General features: G+C 32.7%; 3 protein-coding genes and 1 non-coding gene across 5 annotated transcripts; 2 read left to right on the top strand and 2 right to left on the bottom strand.

The window, feature by feature from the left end:
* The first annotated feature begins 4,168 nt into the window (after positions 1 to 4,168).
* Positions 4,169 to 6,140, top strand: LOC137829295 (uncharacterized). Its single transcript, XM_068636100.1, has 4 exons — positions 4,169 to 4,943; positions 5,095 to 5,217; positions 5,305 to 5,446; positions 5,655 to 6,140. Exons 1-4 carry the CDS (start codon positions 4,285 to 4,287, stop codon positions 5,796 to 5,798), a joined length of 1,068 nt encoding a protein of 355 aa, XP_068492201.1. The 5' UTR covers positions 4,169 to 4,284; the 3' UTR covers positions 5,799 to 6,140.
* A 1,251-nt stretch (positions 6,141 to 7,391) lies between these two features.
* On the bottom strand, positions 7,392 to 7,463 carry TRNAP-CGG (transfer RNA proline (anticodon CGG)). Its single transcript has one exon. It is a non-coding gene; the product is annotated as a tRNA-Pro (tRNA).
* An 83-nt stretch (positions 7,464 to 7,546) lies between these two features.
* LOC137811212 (uncharacterized) lies at positions 7,547 to 9,213 on the top strand. Its single transcript, XM_068612861.1, has 3 exons — positions 7,547 to 8,103; positions 8,568 to 8,774; positions 8,858 to 9,213. Exons 1-3 carry the CDS (start codon positions 7,615 to 7,617, stop codon positions 8,921 to 8,923), a joined length of 762 nt encoding a protein of 253 aa, XP_068468962.1. The 5' UTR covers positions 7,547 to 7,614; the 3' UTR covers positions 8,924 to 9,213.
* Positions 9,214 to 9,612: 399 nt separating this feature from the next.
* On the bottom strand, positions 9,613 to 16,811 carry LOC137811203 (protein DETOXIFICATION 46, chloroplastic-like). 2 transcript variants are annotated; one of them, XM_068612848.1, is made up of 15 exons: positions 15,946 to 16,666; positions 15,752 to 15,846; positions 14,209 to 15,039; positions 13,612 to 13,720; positions 13,433 to 13,488; positions 12,889 to 12,944; positions 12,326 to 12,464; positions 12,079 to 12,216; positions 11,927 to 11,995; positions 11,702 to 11,812; positions 11,416 to 11,544; positions 10,521 to 10,598; positions 10,087 to 10,158; positions 9,950 to 10,009; positions 9,613 to 9,872 (listed from the first exon to the last, which is right to left on the bottom strand). In XM_068612848.1, the coding sequence occupies exons 3-15, from the start codon at positions 14,215 to 14,217 to the stop codon at positions 9,771 to 9,773; spliced, it is 1,128 nt and encodes a 375-aa protein (XP_068468949.1). In that variant the 5' UTR covers positions 14,218 to 15,039; positions 15,752 to 15,846; positions 15,946 to 16,666; the 3' UTR covers positions 9,613 to 9,770. The 2 variants fall into 2 exon arrangements, with proteins under 2 accessions (XP_068468949.1, XP_068468944.1); XM_068612843.1 differs by lacking the exon at positions 14,209 to 15,039 and having other exon boundaries at positions 15,946 to 16,811.

Raw genomic sequence — 16,811 nt, 5'->3', positions numbered from 1 at the left:
ATATATATATATATATAATTTTGCATGAAGAGCAAATGCAACTTCTCAAATTCAAGTTTTTTCCCTAACATGTAGGTAAAACATATATTGCATTAGTCTATCAAATTTTATCAATAATATTTAATTTAACCAATTACATAATGTGTGAATTATTGTAAAACTTGCAGGGTGTGTTTGGATCGGAAAGAAGATTTATGAGGATTTAAGGGAGTGGATGTATGAAGATTTGAGAAGAAAGTATGAAAATAGTACATGTGTTTAAAATGAGATAAGTTAAAGTAGAGTTTGTGAGTGATATGATGGTTGTTAGGTGTAAAATGAAAGTTTACAAATTTATTCTTATCTTTAAAAAAAATTGAATAATAAAATATGATGTATTTTTACGTATATTTGAGTTAATTAAAGTTTTGTAAATGATTTTCGATACGTTGAATAAATATTTTTAGAAAAAAAAATTTACTTAAAATTATAGGAACATAGAAAATTGCCATAAAATAACTTTATTTAAGCATATACAAATTAAATTTACTGCTATTTTTAAATTAATTTAAAAAATATAATTTATTTGTTTGTCTATTTTAATTGTTTGTAATTAACTATATTAACCTTGTCTAGAAATTGACTTTGGAAAAATCACAAATTATGTAATTTAGTTAGAACATAAAAATTTATCAAGAAATAATTATATTTTAATTAAAAATAAAATTTTAATATTATATATTATGAAAAATTATAGATGAAAAATTATGGATATATGTAAAAATTAAAAAATATTATATATAAATAAATAATTTAAAATATTTACAATTTTATAAAATATATTTAGAAAGTAATTTTGTAGTTAATTTAAATAATATTATTATTATAATAATAATTATAGAATTTTTGTATTATAAATAATTATATATATTTTTTATATTATAATTTTATTTGATTATTATTATTATTTATTTTTATTAATATTATTATTCAACATTTTTCAAAAAATATGTTAACAATAATAATATTAAAAAATAATTAATATATTTTAAAATTAATTTAATATGTAAATATATTTATAAAATAAAATAATTGTATTATTTTTTTATAATCAACATTATTAAATATTATTATATAATGGAAGTTACTCTAGTTGTTATGTCCGTACTTTTTCTTTTCTTTTCTCCTACTTCTCTTCATCCAAACAATAAATATGAATGATCATTTAATTACATACTTTTAAACTATTTATAATTATTGTACCAAAAAACATTTTTCATTCAACAAACATCTTTATTCCTTAACACCACAAGCACATTAAAAAATTGCAAATTTGTTAACAATAATTAGTGAAATTAGTTTTAAATCATTTTCATTCAATTTTTTATCACAAAAATACTTTTTTAAACCTTAATTAGACTATGTAATTATGATAAAATTTTCACTGTGAATATATGTCTTCAAATATTAAAAAATTATTATACATTTACCTTATTGTCACTCTCTTAGGGTAATTACACCTTAATCAAAATATTAAATAGATGATGTTGTCGAATATAGAAATGAAAAATAGTAATTTTGTGTTAACATTATATTTTATATCAGAAATATAAGAAATAAGAGTTATTTAGTAGTAGGTCCATTTAAACGTTTTTTAAGAATTTTTTCATAGAATAACTAATCATTGGCAACTTTTATATGTTTACATAAATTTATTTAAAATGCAGCAATAAAAATGGTCATAGAGTGAAAAAAAAAAAGTTGAAAAATTTAGTGTAACATGACATGAACATAATCCCATGTAAAACTGTGAATTTTTTTTCCAAAATAATAATTTAAAAATATTTGAAAATGGACTCTTACCTATTTTATTTCCCAAAACATATCACTTTAATGTTGTAAAAGGAATTCCAAATGTGAGAGTCTTTCCAAACTGAAATTCATCTTTTTGTTTGTGGAAGATGCAAGTCTTTACTATTCCTACTGCATTCTTTAAATAACTTTTAACACAACAATCATGTCATGAACAAAAGCAATCATTTTAACACAATCATGTCATGAACAACAGATATAATAAACAACAATATTCTAAATCATTATAATAATTACTCTTAATTCTTAATTATAAAACAAAAGCAAAAAAAATTGAACCATACTTTTTTTCTTTATCTCAAGCAAATTACAAATTTACCTTAATATTATTATTTTCCAATTTTTAATTTTTCGCAAACAACAAATGTTATCCTTAATCTATGTTTATAAATTTAACTTTATTTTATTACAATTTTTAGAATCTTATCTTAATTTAGCTCACCAATAATAATAATTGTTTCAATATAGTTTTATATCACTCAATTTATATATTTTTTTTATTCTAACTCATCGCGTCTTTTAACAAAGAAATTGTAACGGAGGAATGACCTTTAAAATGAATAATATTTTAAATGTCATGATTCACCCTCCTAATGTTATCTCTAGATTAAAACATATTTTTTTTTTCATTCTAAAAAAATTACATTTTAAACTAAATATTTTTAATTACTTATTTTATATTTCTTTCTTATATATATATATATATTTATCATCACACACAATAACAAAAATTATTAAATTAATTAAGTTCTATTTCTACTTTTTTTAACACAGAAACTATTTTTTTTTACAATCACCATATTTATTTTTGAATGCACCAAGCCAAAATTTTAATTTAATCTTTTCATATTATTTATTCCTTTTTATTTTAAACCAAGTAATAATCACAATTTTAATTTCACACAAATTTAACAAAATATATTAATTCTTCTCTTATATATTTTTTTTTCTCCTTCTCTCGTACAAATTAAGAAAAACCCTCCAATATACTAATTCAATTTTTAATACATTTTCTACTATAAAATATTTTTCTTTCTTTTTCTATTTTTAAATATAAAAATACACAACACATACTTTTATTTATTTATTTATTTAGAGCCAAAATCTTGTATGATGTATGAGTTTAGAGAGATTGATGTTTGATGATTATGATTTGGCCACATTTGAAAGTTGTGGTGTACTTTGTGCAGGTTCAATTTGGTTTTTTTGGTGCCCTCTCGTAGGGTTGGTTTAGGCACTTGGATATTTGACGTGCTTTTGGTTATGACAAAGTTTTTGTTTAGTTGTTGGTTTTTGTATCCTAATTAGAGGGTGTGTTTTTCTTTGAGGTGTTGTTGGGACCTTGTATCTTGTTCGGGTTTATTATTATGCTATTGTGTTATAATGTTTGTCGGTTCCCTAGGTGGTTGGAGGTTAGGAACTTGATTTAGGTTTTTGTATAAGGGTTGAGACAGCCTGAATTGTCTCATTTTATTTTATTTATTTCTTGCAGATAAAAAAATTATTTTTATTTATTTTATACTTTCAACTGCATTTTTTTTAAATCCTTTAAAATCTTTAATTCACAAACAATAATTACTGTTAAAAAAATTATTAAATAAAATTTAGTTTTAAAGATAAAAATAATTAGTTATTATATTAACTAAATTAAATATTATTTTAAAAATAAAAAAGATTATAGTTAATATAATAAATAATTATTTTTTATTTTAAAAATTATTTTTTATTTAATAATTTTTTTTAATGAATAAATATCTAATATTTTTTTATATTTACTTCTATTTTAAAATATTTATAATTTTTACAAAATCAAATTATATTCTACCTTACATAATCTTTTAAATATCTCTGACAAACCATTTAAATTTCATTTTCTCCTAACTTTAGTTAACTTTTTTCAAATAATTTTTTACCAAGAAAAAACTTATTATTTTATTCTTTCTCCGTCTTCTACCCTATTCAGCCTCTACAAAATAAAAGAAAATAGAACCCTTATTAGAATTCATCAGTATAAACAAAATTTCAAGTGACTTTTTTCAATAAAAACGCATTCGTTGGAAGTTAGGTTTTCAAATAGAGTAAATGGGTATATTATTGAAAATAAAGTCAAACACGTGAATTTATTATTTAAAAAGAGATTATTAAGGAAAAAACTTGTAAAATTGTAGAGTATCTAAGGAAACTTTGGATATAATAAAATTAATAATATTAATTAGTAATTGATAATTATTATTATAAAAGAGAGAAAATTTAGAAAGTAGCACTGGAATATCTATAAAAGGAGGAGCAGTAATGTGATAAATGTGTAAGTCATTCCTTCAACAGTCTTTTAGCTATTTCTTCTTCTTTCTCATCGGAAAAGCCATTTAATCATCACTCCTTGCACTGCGCCATCATCGTTTTTCTTCTGCATACCTTTCTCCATCAACAACCATGGTTTCTCTCAATCCTGAAGCACCCGAATTTTTCCCTTCTCGCACCTTCAAGCTTCACCAACAAGAACAACCCTTTCCATGCCCCAATTTCCCCACTTCCACGTTCACTCCTCACTCCCACTACCACTACTACGTCGTTTCTTCATTCCCCTCCAGAGAACTTCACCCTTATTTTTACTACCCCACCACAACACTTCCACCACTTTCCCTTCCCTCTCACAATGCCACCGCAACCACCCCTTTGGAACCACAAGCTCAACCACCCTGTTTTCATGGAACACAAAAGTACTCTTCTCCGGTGAATGCCCATGCAGTGAACCCAAAGAACGATGAACTGGTTGTAGCAGAAGCCGTGACGTGTGGCGCAAAAGGGCTTGTGCAGAAGCAAGTGTTCAAGGCTTTCATAAGCTGCGGAACAGTGAGAGGGCACCGTTCTGACGGCTCGAGAATGAAGGCTTACGCGCGGAGAAAGAAGGGAGAAGAAAACGGTCAACGAAAAAGTTTTGACTTTTTGAGGAACGGAAAGGTTACGAGGAACCCAGATGAACAGTGTTTCAAGGGCTTTCCGAAGAAGAAACGCTGTTATCCTCTGTTGCCTGTTAGAGTGGACAGGAATGAAACCACTGTCATGATCAGAAACATTCCTAGCAAATACACGTATGCGATCTTCAATATATATCCCTTCGTATTCCCTTCTGTTTCAGATTTTCTTGGATCAATTTTCAAAGCCTGTGATGGTTCAACTTCTTATTTACTGTGATTTTTGTCATTTGGGATTTTTTTTAACTGTTCATTGTGTCTGACGCAGCCGAGATATGCTGGTGGAGTTTCTGGACAATCACTGCATGAAAGTGAATCTAAGAGACAAAGAGAGAGGCGAAGAGTCCAGTTCTCTGGCTTTTGATTTTGTTTATTTGCCTATTGATTTCAAGTAAGTTGGTTTGCACAATTTTTGCGTGTTTAGCTATGATTTTATTTTTCCTGTGTGAACACCATTGATGGTGATTTTGTTCAGCAGAACTGGGATGAACAAGGGTTACGCTTTTGTGAACTTCACCAAACCCCAGGCAGCGTGGAAGTTTCTTTTGACAGCCTCCAATATGAAATGGGACTTGTTCCAGTCCCACAAGATACGTGAAGTGGTTTCTGCACGTTTGCAGGTATGGTCACATACACATGTAATCATAGAATACACTTAATCATCATTAATATTATTATATCTCTCTCTTCACCTCATTATAATTTTTTGCTAAAGAAAAACAACCTTTTTTTTATGAAGTTTCTGCATTAAAACTAAAATATAATTTGACTTTTGATTATTATTGTAGTGCTTTATTAACATATATTGTTACTTTGTTCTAATATTAGGGGATAGAGAAATTGGAGAAGCACTTCGAAACAATGAACTTTCCGTACGAGTCCGAGGAAGTTCTGCCAGTGTGCTTTAACCCACCTCGCGATGGTGTAACGAAGGGAAAGCAACGAACTTGTGGAAAACTTTTGGAAGCGTGAAGAAGTTTGAAGTGAAGGATTGTGTGTAAAGGACAAAGCTTTTCGTGGTTGCTGGAACATGGTTCAATGTTTGTTGTATTTGTTAATATGCATGCACATTTTGTTTCTGAGTAGGTTTTGTGTTGTGGTGATTGTAGTAGTAGTGATGAACGTGGTTTTGAAAAGTTTCCACGAATGGGTTGGGTGGACACTGGCCACTTGAACCTATGATATGATTCAGGTTGTGTGGTGGGGTCCACCCTTTCTCTTGTTGGAGGCTAAACTCTGAATCAAGGCTTATGCTAATGATGTTCCTTTTGGGGATGTTCAGTCTATGTAGTGTTTGCAGTGTTACTCTGTGGGTGTTGCGATTCTTATATCTGTTTATAAATTTGCTAAATATATATGTAGCTTGTGTCCTACGAAAGCTGAACTTGTTGTTTAGCTAAGGGAATATGGTTTAATGCGTTGTGTCGCTTGTGTTTCTATTTGTAGTAATGTCGCAGTTTGTTGCTCCGAAAGTTCAAATTCTTCATGTTTGGTTTTGTGATATCTGGCATGTTAGGGCTTTAGTCAGCGCCTGGAGATATATGTATGAAGTCAAAGGTGCTAAGTACTGAATGGTTGGTTTACTTTTAAGATTGTGCTTGCTGGGTCAAAAGATTTTAACCCTTTTGAAGCAATTGGAATTAATGGGTCAGTCAAAGGAGGTGTTTTGTGCTCTTTCAAAGGTGGTTAAAAATGGTGCACATTGGGTGGGTTCAGCTTTTTTCTTAGGATGGTCGTTTGGAAAGTACAGCTTGTTTGTCCTCAGCAAATTTGGCACTATTTTTATTGATATTGTCTCTGCACTTGTAAGTAGTGTGCTTTTTGTGGCTCTTTAAAACCTTGTCTTTCAGAATTTGGGTAAGTTGCTGTAGTTACATGAAATTGTTAGTGGCGTGCAAACTCTTGTGTAATACAGAAACGGAAGCTGAGTGCTTCTAAATTTGAATGAACTCTCTTGTGAGTCGTGACTTTTGTAATTATAAAACGAATGTGACCTATTTGTTTACATGGAATACATGCTATGTTTTAATAGAATTCAGAAAGGCCTAATAAAATCTGTGATTTCCATAGTTTATTAAAATGTGGGAACCTTAATGAGGTAGAATGTAGAATATGGTCCTTGGGAGCAGCTTCCTTCGAAGATTATGAATACAAGGTTCATTAATTTTTGTATTGGAGGGAAAGCGTGCGCTACTTTATTTTCTCTTTCTGCATTATGATGTTCTCGTACAAGGTAGAAAATTCTATCGCGTTAGCTTTGTTAAGTGCCTTATTGATTAAATTTTGAATCAGTCATGTGTTTCATAATTTGAAAATGGGTAGATCCAGCTTGTTTTCGAACTTATATACATGTCTTCTTATATCCGACACTAACTTGTGATAAACGACTATTTTTATTGCAAAACAATTTGGATGTATTAAGTAATTTTCCTTCATATAAATGATCTACAATATGTAAAAGAATTGCCAGTGTTGTCAAAATATAAGTATCTTATGAAAGGTCAAAGAACCAAAAATATGTAAAATACAAAAGGTGAAAATTCCAGCGTTTAGAAAAATATGAATGGGGTGTTGCGAGAATCGAACTCGCGACCTCTCGCACCCGAAGCGAGAATCATACCACTAGACCAAACACCCTTCTGTTGTTAGTGTTTTTAACATGTAATTATATATTTGTATATAATATATATGTAATATAGCATAGCCTATTTTCTTGTGTGCTATCTTTCCAAATCCAAACCTGTGTAAAAGACAGTCAGACACCATCTCACGATTCATCCAAACTAAAATGGCGGCAGTAGCAGCAGCATCTTCTCATCTAATGTTTGTTCTTCGTTCACAACCATTGTCACCGTCACCCTCTTCTTTCTTTTCTTTCCTCAAACCTCTTCTTGTTTCGTCTCGTAATAGTGTATCTACACCCCTTCGACATGTCCATTTCCCACCGCTTCGAAAATCTCTCTTCTCCATTTCTTCTTCTCTTGTGGTTTCCCAAGACGGCGAAGAAACAGAAATTGTAAACGACGAATTGGATAGTGAAAGAGGCAATTTGGGAGATGTCCAATTGGATTCAACGTCGTCGCCCTTGGTGGAAAAGAGGGAGGAGAGGCTGAAGTTGGAAGTGCCGAGTCTCAGTGTGAAAGAAAGGAAAGAGCTTTCGTCTTATGCTCACAGTTTGGGGGATAAGCTCAAGACCCAGTTGGTGGGAAAGTCTGGTGTTACGGCCAATGTTGCCACCTCTTTCGTTGAAACCCTTGAAGCCAATGAACTTCTCAAGGTATCAATCAACTACGTTAATTTCTCGATCCCATGTTTAGTATGTTTGTGTTCTGAAAATAAAAATTATTCTCCGTTTTGATTGTGGTTGTCTTTTTTGTTTTTATGAATTTTCCTGATGCTTGGAAAAAGGAACCGTTGTAGTTGTATTTTTCTTGCTTTTTGGCTGATTGCTCTTCAAATATTTTCATAAAATTCAGTGGTCTACTTAAATTAGTTGAAACTTCGTGTGGCTGGAGGCATTCATTTACGTTGCATGCGTAGAAAACAAAATGCGATTTTCACTAATGTGTGGGTGGATTCATTCTCTACCAGTCACTTAATTAGGTTGCTGTAGACTGCAGCCACTGTTTTTTCCATCCACATAATTGTTTCTACCATGGTGTCTTCATCTTGTGTTTCCTCTATTGCTTTGTAACTTGTAAAGTGAAAAAGTGTAACTTGAAGTTTGCATGGTATGTACAGATTAAAATACATAGGAGCTGTCCAGGCGAGTTAGATGATGTGGTGAAGCAGTTGGAAGAAGCAACTGGTTCGGTGGCTGTTGGTCAGGTTGGTCGAACTGTGATTTTATACAGGCCCAGTGCATCCAAATTGAAAACGGAAGAAAAGAAGAAACAAGTTCGTAACCTTATTCTGAAAAAGCAACTAAATCCAAGAATGGTAAACAAGGTAAAGTTTGTGCCGTTATGTTGTTTTGCATAAAGTATTGTGTTCAATAGCCACGTTTCCCTAATGCTATTGTGAAATTGCAGAGTAGGGTTCAAGTACCTAAATTATCGCGGCCTGGTTCTTCATGGAAGGGAAGAAGTAGGTCATGAACACATTCTACCTTTGTTGAGGTTAGTCATGGTGCCTGCCCGACCAAGGTTGAGGCTATTGCATGCATAAAAACCAAAGGTCATGGTATTGGATGTTTATTGGCGGAGGAAAATTCAGTTAAAGCTCATTTTAAATCAGAGAACGCATCAATACGACGATAGAATGTGCTTGTAACCACTGGAGAACATAACAGTGCATCGACTTAGGTCAAGATTGTTTAAGACCAAATCAGTAGATTCTACCGCGATATTGTATTTGCAATTATTAATCAGAAATCTTGTTGAACACAGTGATGGCAATAACTTAAAAACCTCGATAAATACATTTCCTTCAAGGAATAACCTTTTGTTGGTAACAAGGAACATCTTTCACTATAATATAAACCCTAAACCCATCAGATAAAACAATTATTGATTGGCAAGCTGCAATTCATGCGACTCTGCATTCTTTTTCTGTTACGAGTATTTCAGAATTTAGGCTCCAAGTTGTTTAAGTGCATTGTACTACAATAGAAATGTAATATAGACCGCGTTTAGTTTCATGTTAGATTTTCTAGTTTCACGTTAGAATCATGAAGTTGAAACTTCTGTTATTTCAGTAACATAAGAAAAATTGATTGGGTCTCAAATTAATTCTGAATTAAAACAATTTTAAACAAGTTTTACTTAATCGATAAATTAATACTTAGTTTTGCTTCAAAATTATTTTTAAAACAAAGATATCCAAACATAAATTACATAATTTCAAATCAATTTTAACTAAAATCAATTTGTAAATTTGATCTCACTCAAAATCATTTTTTGCTAATGATTTGAAAGATCTATTTTATAAAACCAAGGGCACAAGTTAAGTAGTCCTTAGCTTTCGCAGCTTATGCTGATCTGTGTTTCCTGAGTACAAAACACCCTTGGGAGAAAGAATGCGCTGGAGGGCGATTGAAAAGCGAGCCTAACAACCAGAAAATAATTGCAAATCAGAATACTTGAAGACTTTAACTTGATACAAGCTAGAGATCTTATTCTTACCCATTGAAATATTGCGAGGGAAAACCAGCAGCCAAGTAAACCAAATCTACTACTCATGGCCTGGGCATCACAAAAAATTGGGCGTTTCAGGCAAAATTGGGCAAGCAAACAAGCGAGTTTAAGGAAAGGTAGTTTACCCATAATAATACTGAACCCGCGCAAAAGCATCCAGTCATTGACAAACTTATAAATCTCAGGTCCCGCCCAGCCTGCATGAGTAAAGATACATTAAAGTTACAATATAGTTTTTATGTGGCACGCAGGTCCCTGTTTTGAATGAGTAATACCATAAATAAAATAAGTTTGACTGAGGTGTCGGGAATAAAATAGATTATTATAATAAGCTTCTTAGCAAACTTTTCAAGAACAAGTTCTTTTTAGTTTATTCCGATAAGTATTGTAGTCAAATTTATAACATAAGCTCTCATGATAAAAACATATAGAATAAGCGCTTCACCAAGCTGTTTAAAACAAACTCACCAAAAGTCCTTTGAAAATCCTTGAAGAGAACGTAATGAAAAAAATTTATATGCTTATTTTTCCCATTTATATAAAGATGTAACGAACATACCAGCAATGTTCCCTCGAGGCTGTGAGTAGGGGGAGTTATAGACAGCGCTATAAAGTATGGAATCAGCACCTTATGCATCTGCACGATCATGATTACAAACACACCAGTTAACAGCTATCTACAATCTAAATTCCAAAATATACTAATTCACAAAAATCGCTGCATTTCCGTTTGTTTTCCCTCTTGAGTGCCTGCAGGTCCAACCAGGCACTGGTTCAGTAACCAGTCAGCACACCCTCTTTAACTTGGTGTTTGAAAACCAGTAAAGAATTAAGTGAACCAGCCTGTTTAGTATTTAACTGGTTTGAGCTTCTTGTACAAAACTTCGACCCTAGGATTTAAAATTTGATATGTCCAGCTTCATAACCATACCATACTGTTGGCCACTACAGCAGGTCGTTTATTTAAAAAAAATAAAAAAAATTATAATACTGCTTTTAGATTGTGTTAAATCTAATATTTATATGTTTTACTAATATTATTTTGTGCAACTTAAATTTATTCATTTATTTATTCAACTCTATTAAATTTTCACACTGCAAGACACAGTCTTTTATGTTATTTTAAAATCTAAACCTCAAATTCTATAAGCATAATATTTATCTATTACTTTGTGATTATGTAACAATTACATTGGTTCAACCCGTCAAAGACAAACTCTGAACTACAATATTTTCAGTTTTAATATCTGATATGTTTTTAAAAATATTATTACACAGGTAGTGATTTAAAATCATAAACTCTTAAAGAACAAGACAAACAAGGAAAAATAGTAATTAAACTTCTAAATACTTGATTGACAATACCGGCACATGTTTTGAAATAAGTTGCAAAGGATTAAGCACAAAAGGGGTGACAACACAAATATGAAAATTATAAAAAGGATTGAACTAACCTCCTGAATAACCATCCGATCAGGTGTAAAAATGTATGGAAATAACCAAGGAACTGATGTTCCAACAATCCCTAACAATATTCCAAGTATGACTCCGATTGTCAGAAGAGACCTTAGAAGCAATTGGGCCTGTCATGAAAATTTGAAAAAGAAGAAATGATCAGAAATGTCTTATATAACATGAATGTCAACTAAACACGAGTGATCACAGACAGTAGATATAAGGATAGGGCACAGGCTCTTGAACATCGGAGTATGATTTGTGACATAATAAATAAACACTGACCTTTGACAAACTGCGATTTACTCCATATAACAATTCGGGCATAAATGACTGAGAAGTTTGGGAGAGAGGTTCACCCCAAACAGTACACATGGAATATGTTTGGACCATGACCTAAAGCAAAAATTTATATTATTACTGGCCTTGAATTTGGTTTTCACGGAAAAAGCTCAAACAACAAGCAAAGAAAGGAAAAATCACAAAACAGCAGACAGAAATAAAACTAACTTGATGAGCAGCCATTGTATGAGTACCCAATGATGTAGCGAAATATATAAGCAGTGAGTAGAAAGCCACCTAAACAGTAGAACTTCAGATTACATTAAAATCTTTAACTAATCCAGAAAAAGGTACAGATCTAGTATAATGCTGGAGACAACCTTTGACATCATTGTCATAAATACAGGAGCAGCAAGCCCAAATATCATCTGAAGTTCCTTCGCTGATGGAATGGAGAAGGCAAGTGAATTATATCCCTTTTTGTTTAGAGTTTGAATCATCATGTAAGCAGCAGCAGCCTGGAATCAGTATGAGAATAGGAAAATAGTATATAACGAGTAAGAGAGAGTACTTTGAGAGTAGGTAGAGCCACATATAATACAATGCATAAGGGTTAGCTCAGCATACTTGTGAAACCATTGTAGCCCACGCTGCCCCTACAATTCCATAGCCTAACCAGGTGCACAAAACTATGCAACCAATAACATTTATAACAGTAGCAGCAGCCAAAGACTTCAAGGGTCCCAAGGAATCTTTCATGCCAAGACTACAGAATGTGCAATTAAATTAATAAGCCAACGCTCACCATTCTTTGAAATCTTTCAAAGCAAACATTGACAATTGGTATTATATTAAGCTGCCAATTGTAAGAGCAGCCTAAAAAAGTTGTTTACACAGTTTAGAAAGAGGAACTGCATACTTAGTTCAAAATACAAGATACAGACAATATATATTCAACACAAAGACGTAGTAAATTAACCTTGTTGTCTGAGAAATGTCAAAGCAAGGGAACTTTAGCCAATAGTTTCCAAGAATTTATCAAGACAAATCTATTATTATATTGAATAGTATTTCCTACATGATATCAATTGCTACATGAAATAGAATATCAAGCCTCGAGATCATTAACTCAGATTGAACAAAACCTATCCCTTCAGAGACTCAGATGTTAGAAATAAGCATAGTTGCACCTTGCACTTTGAGAAACCCATCCAACAAGTAAAGCAGGCCATGCCAAGCCTCGAATCTAACAAAAACAGAGTAACCGAAAAATCACTGCAGTAAATTAAGAGGAGAACACCACAGTTTATAATTAGGAAACACAAAGCAAAATCTTATTAGCAGTTTTTGAGAATTGTCATGTTATTCTTAATCTAGAATTGCAAATAAAAAAATTGGTGAAATTTACATGCATTTTTATTTCCCATTTTCAATTGTTGATTTTATTTTCAAACTAAAAAACAGCAACTTATTTTCAATTTGTTATTAAGAATTTGTATGAGAAAAAAAAAATGTTTTTAATGTTTCCAGTATAAATATTTGAAATATGAATCAAATTATAAACAAGGTTGACTATTTTAATTAAAAGGTGAAAACGGATAATAGAAACACATTTAATCACCCTCTGCATTACTTCCCTCCATATATAACATGTCAAGTAACTTCTTGAATTCATAGAATGTTAATTACAGTCTTTATTTAAATCAAAACATATAAAAACAAGTAGAAACAAACCTTTACATAACTGCTAGCTGCAGGTACTATGTGTGCATTCTTTGACCCAGTGAAAGCTGCATAAATAGAAAAATCATAGGTTATGGGATTGATTCTGCTACCCTTCTAGCACAAGTGAATTCTTGTTCTTCAAAATGTGTCAAAGAACACAAGTGACTAAAGCACTCTATTTTCAATACCAGTTATTATTGCAGCACCAAATAGCCTAGTGAACAAAAGCATCACAACGCCACAAGATAACCCAACAAAAGACAAGATAGATATGTGATGTTGTACTTCTTGTTTGTCCTACACAAGCTCGAGAAAAAATTAGTGTAAGTCCCAAAAGTGCACTAGTTAGATCTGCAGATTGAAATCTACAAGGTCATGTAGATTTAGTCAAATCAAGTAATACTAGATAAAGATGAGGTCATTGCATTACCACATATTTAAATATTGCAACATCGAAGGTTAGGTGTCAATACTATGTTTTTAATGAAGTACATATAAGTCAGAAACAGAAAATTAAGAGTATGATTTGAGACATGCTACAAGAAGGTATTATTGTGACAAGCACTGGCTCCTTTTCCTCTCCTATTGTAAAAAAGATGGCACACGAAGATTTGTATTGATTATAGTGCTATGAATGAATTATGATAAAAGACAGTTTCCCTATGCCAGTTGTTAATGAATTAGATGGAGCAACTTATTTCTCTAAGCTGGATTTAAGATTCTGATATCATCAAATTTTAGTCAGGGAGGATGATGATAGACATAAGACAACATTCAGAACTCACCACGACCATTATGAATGGTTGATGAAAGCATTTGGACAATAACTAATTTCCCCTGCAACTTTTCAGAGCTTATGAATGAAGCTTTTCAAGGTCTTCTTGAGGAAATATGCCTTGGTATTCTTTGATGATATATTGATTTATAGCTCTTCTTGGTCCTCCCACCCCATTAGTCTCACTTGGAGGTGCTACTTCAGATATTGCAGCACCATAGACTTTGTGCGAATTATATAAATGCTCATTTGGATTGCCGCAAGTAGATTATTTGGAACACAGTCTCAAGTAAAAGAGTGGGAATGGACAAAAGTAAAATCCAGGTACTGTTGGATTGGCCTATACCTTTGAATCTTAATCTGTTAGGAGGCCTTCTTGTACTTACAGAATACTATAGAAGATTTATAAAAAGTTATGCTTGATTAACCATCCCTCTTAACATTTATTTAAGAAAGAAAATTTCCACAGAGATAATCATACTGCCACAGCCTTTGTAGATCTCAAAACTGCCATTGTTCAGGCCCCAGTCCTACTCTTCCTGATTTTCTCAACTTTTGTCTTGGAAACAGATGCCTCAGGATTAGGTATAGGTGCTGTGTTGAGCAAAAATCACCATCCAATTGACGACTAGAATGCACAAGCAGTCAGACTATAGCAGGGAGTTTTATGCTATATCTGAGGTGGTTGTTGAGTTCGGGACATACCTCCTTGGCCAGAAATTTGTGATTATGATGGATCAGAACAGTTTGAGGAGTTTAACTGATAAAGTACTCCAGACACCGGAACAGAAATATTGGCTACCCAAATTGTTGGTCTATGACTTCACAATTGAATATAAACCTGGTAAAGATAATGAGACAGCAGATTCATTATCAAGATCATTCTTCGTGGCCTGATCTCAACCATTCAATGCTGAAAGAGGCTGTATGTGCTGATTCTAGACTATTACACAGTACATTATCAATTGTTATAATTGAAAGGCAGGCTAGTTATTCTAGCAGAACATGAATTAAAAAAACAGATTAGGTATGAGTTTCATAGCTCGTTGCTAGAGGTACATGCTGGTGTGGCTACAACTTGTCCAGAATAACAGCCCAATTTATCGGCAGGGCATGCACAAAGATGTCAAGCAATATATGTTCAGGATTGCCTCGTTTGTCAACAAGCTAAAACTGAAAATACTCTTTCTGCTTGTTTACTTCAACCCCTTCCTATTCCAGATCAAATTGGGAAGATTTAGCTATGTATTTTATCGCAGGGCTTCCCTCTTCCAATGGTTTAAGTGATTTTGGTGGTAATTGATAGATTATTCAAATACGCCCATATCTCCACACTCAAAGCTGGTTACACCAGCAAGCAAATGGCTGATATATTCATGAAGACCAGTCAAACTATATGTTAATCCTAAAACCATTGTTCCAGATAGAGACAAGGTGTTTACTACTAGTCAGTTTTCGCAATATTTGTTCAACTTAGAATAAGAACATCAATTTTGTGTAACGACACATGCATCTGATTCGACATCCAACAATCTCACACATTTGTTACCAACCTGTTTAGCAAGGGCAGTGGCAACCATATTGGAAGTGGCAATTGATAGAAACATGAACACGTAGCTCATGTAATCACAAACGACAGTAGCAGGACCTGCGCGAAGGAGATTAAAATAAGATAAACTAGATATTTCACGTAATTGAAAGAAAACCTAATAATGTGAATTAAGCAACAATTAATCCGTTTCAATACCTAGAGCAGCAAGCTCAATGGAGCTTCTCTGACCAATAACTGCAGTATCAATGAGACTCATAAGCGGTGCACATATCCAAAGTCCGGTTGCCGGACCTGTAAACATCACAATTTCCTTTATCTGATCCAATATGCCTTTATTTGCCAGTTCCTTTTTCTCACCCTGCCTCGATACTTCTTCTTCTTCTTCGCCTTCGCCTTCGTCAGCGAGTTCATCGCTTCGAAATGCGCGAGCAGTTACGAATGCAGTGCGATGAAACGAGGATGCTGAAGCTGTGGTTGAGAGACGGAGAGTGAGAGGAAGAGAAGGTGCAGAGAAGAGACGAGGGAGACGAAGGTTTGAAAGTGCGAAATTAGGGTTTTGGCGGGGAGAGGAGTGAAGAGAGGAAGAAAGAGGTAGTTGTTGAAGTTTGAATGCCATTCTTCGCTCTCTCGGCTTTGGCGAACGAAACGAAACGAAACGAAAGCGAATTATAACCGAAAATCGTTAGGCTGTGTTGGGCGTCGGCGAGTTTTCCATTTTTAGTTTTAAAATACAAAAAAGGAATTAACAGCATTTAATTTTTTTTATTTGGGTCACCATCACAAATTGATGTGGTTACAGAATCAAGGGGCATAAGTCTCTCAACCATTTTGTTTTCATCCACCCGATCAATTCCAGGAAAAAAAACTCGCACTGATTGAATAAAATACAAATGAGTGATGTGATTTTGGAGGGTGCAAGTGCACATGCATGTTGTTGTTCATATATCTCTATGGTCTTCGCTGAAGAACCCAATCACGAGATTTGAACTTGCAGTCTCGTCGAATGAGAACGAAGAGGCACGGGCACATGATTAGTGTCTAAATGCCACCTTCAAAACCCT

The sequence above is a fragment of the Phaseolus vulgaris genome, chromosome 11 (genome assembly GCF_000499845.2).
Source record: "Phaseolus vulgaris cultivar G19833 chromosome 11, P. vulgaris v2.0, whole genome shotgun sequence".
NCBI lineage: Eukaryota > Viridiplantae > Streptophyta > Magnoliopsida > Fabales > Fabaceae > Phaseolus > Phaseolus vulgaris.
Note: the sequence above shows the minus strand (reverse complement) of the source record. Positions and strands in the feature narration are given on the sequence as shown.